The 2,792-nt window shown below is 37.1% G+C and overlaps 1 protein-coding gene across 1 annotated transcript; it reads left to right on the forward strand.

Annotated features, from left to right (window-relative positions):
* Positions 1–1,668: 1,668 nt before the first annotated feature.
* On the forward strand, positions 1,669–2,577 carry LOC113329710 (uncharacterized mitochondrial protein AtMg00810-like). The gene has a single exon (XM_026576551.1). The coding sequence runs from the start codon at positions 1,669–1,671 to the stop codon at positions 2,575–2,577; it is 909 nt and encodes a 302-aa protein (XP_026432336.1).
* The last annotated feature ends 215 nt before the right edge of the window (positions 2,578–2,792 follow it).

Genomic DNA, 2,792 nt, shown 5'->3' on the forward strand with positions numbered 1-2,792 from the left:
ATTTTATGTATTTGTAGGTGTTTTTGGAAAATAATCACTTGCGGCGAATTTGGCTAAAAATGTGGCATTTGGACCTCCGTTGATAACGTACCGGAAGCGCCTCAGAAGTGTACCGGAAGTATCCCAGAAATACCCCGGAGGAACCCCGAAAAAAGTGCGGAAAATGCCCCAGAGGACACTTGCTATACGGATCCTTGATTTTGGATAAGGGGTAACCTAATTACTAAGGGGTGACCCATTTCCAGGCAGCTGCTAAAGGGACACCAGAACTGGATAGGGGGAGGTCTTCTTCAAATTTCAAATACTGGTTTTGGCGGGAAAGGCCATGCATTTCGCTGTTGATTTTTGATCCGATTGTTGGAGCTGTTTTAGGGAGATTAAACACCGGAAATTGATTGGGCTGGACGTGATATGGATATAAAATTCTAGTATGGATGATTTCATGGGCTTAATTGGGCTAGAATATCCGGGAGAAGCAATCAAAGTTAAAACAGAGAGACGTGTCCTGTTGTGCACTTTCAAAGATTTTTGAGAGATTTCTGGAGGAATTTGACGATGGATTAACATGTACATGGTCTTATTCAAGTCTAGGGAAGAGTTTGGTAGCTATTTTATAGCTAACAACACGTGAAAAAGCTCAACAGAAGGGATTATTCTCTCAACAGCGCAGAGAAGAAAAAGTCGGAATTTATACGAGTTATTTGGGATTTGAGGGCTATATAAGAGTGGTTTCAAGTCATAGAAAAGTGGAGAACCCTTAGGAGAGAGTTTAGAGTCCAGGAGAGCCGAGGAGAAGCATTATAGAGGAGACAACGCTGCTGCTGCTGCTGCCATTAAAGCTTCTGAAGAACACGAAGAACAGACTCACAGAGACAGTCGTTCTTCAGCAGACTTATTTCAACACCCAAGTGTCGTAGTTCAACAGCGTTATATATGTATCGTTTATAAACGGCAGTGGTCATCTTTGTAACAGTCACGCTGTAACGTTTATACAGCGTTGCAAACTTCTCTTTATCACCATATTCATCAATAAAAACACCTATTAAGCAATTTTGAGCAAGTTTTTGATATGAGGAGCTAAACCCCTTAGCCAAGGCGACGGAGGAAGCCATTGGTCCTTATTTATGGTATAACTCTAACTTTATTATTTATTTGCAATATTATTATTTGATTATTTGCATGGGATTGAATTGAAATATTAGTTCTTATTGAATAGTTGTGAATTAATTTGATGAAGCATGCTGGGTTTTAAATACTTTTGATGTTTTATACTCGTTGATTACAACTATTACTTCAAGAATATATTTGAGGCAAATATTAGAATTATTTTTAAAGATAGAATTGCATGATTTTTATTTAGAGTTTATCAATTAATGGATCAATGGTGGAATCCTAGTCTTGGTATTTTTCTCCAAAAGTTTGAACTATTTTATTTATTTGCATGTTTAATTTAAATCTATAAAAAATTGTTTTCTTCACAAGTCTGAAAAGACCCAGTTTTTACCACTACTACAATCACTATTTGAAAAACCATCACCTACACTATATGTGAAGACAAAAGGCACATCTATTCTCATCGTTGCCTTGTATGTTGATGATCTTATCTTTACTGGTAATGATGTTCATATGATTGAACAATTCAAGAGAGAAATGATGATGAAATATGAGATGAGTGACATGGGTTTACTCAAATACTTCCTTGGTATTGAAGTTCACCAAAGTGAAGATGGAGTGTTCATTTCTCAAAGCAAGTATGCCAAAAAGGTGTTGAAGAAATTTGGTATGCTTGGTTGTAACCCCACATCTACACCACTTGTAGTGAATGAGAAACTCAATAAAGATGATGGAGGAACAAAAGTTGATGAGACTTACTATAGAGGTCTTATTGGAAACTTGTTGTATCTTACACATACAAGACCGGACATCATGTTTGCTTCAAGTATGCTTTCTAGGTTCAAGAGCTCACCTAGTCATTTACATCTTGACACGGCAAAGAGGTTGTTGAGGTACATACAAGGAACAATGAATTTCGGAATCATGTATTCAAGAAATTTGGATGTCAAATTAGTTGGCTATTGTGATAGTGACTTGGGAGGGTGTATTGATGACATGAAGAGTACATCAGGGTATGCTTTTTCTCTTGGTTCGGGCATATTTACTTGGGCATCGAAGAAGCAAGAAACCGTAGCTCTATCCACGGCGGAAACGGAGTACATTTCGACATCCATAGCTACATCTCATGTTGTATGGCTAAGAAGAATCATGGAAGATATTCAAGAGAAGCAAGAAGGGTGCACCGAAATTTTTTGTGACAACAAATTCACAATTACTATGTCTAAAAATTCGGTTGAGCATTGTAGAGCAAGGCACATCAAACTCAAGTATCACTTCATTCGAGAAGCGGTTGAAGATGGTGAGATAGAACTCAAGTATTGCAAGACGGAAGACCAATTGGCGGACATATTCACCAAGGCACTTCCCAAAGGCAAGTTCCAAAACTTTAGGGAATTACTTGGAGTTGTAGAACATCACATTAAGGAGGAGATTGTTGAGTGTAAATGTAATGTTCAAATGTAATAGGAGTGTAAGAATATAAGTAGTAGTAGAATTGTATGGGCAATAGATGTCCACATATCATCTTATCTCTATGGTCTTATATTGACCATGTGTAGAGAGAGAAACTATTATGAAGAAAGAAATCAAAGAAAATAGAGTGAGTAGAAACTATTAGTTTCCCACTCCATTATCAAAATCCTTCTTAATCATCATCATAAATTCAATCAAAGAATCAA

Source organism: Papaver somniferum, unplaced genomic scaffold (genome assembly GCF_003573695.1).
Source record: "Papaver somniferum cultivar HN1 unplaced genomic scaffold, ASM357369v1 unplaced-scaffold_117, whole genome shotgun sequence".
NCBI classification, from domain to species: domain Eukaryota; kingdom Viridiplantae; phylum Streptophyta; class Magnoliopsida; order Ranunculales; family Papaveraceae; genus Papaver; species Papaver somniferum.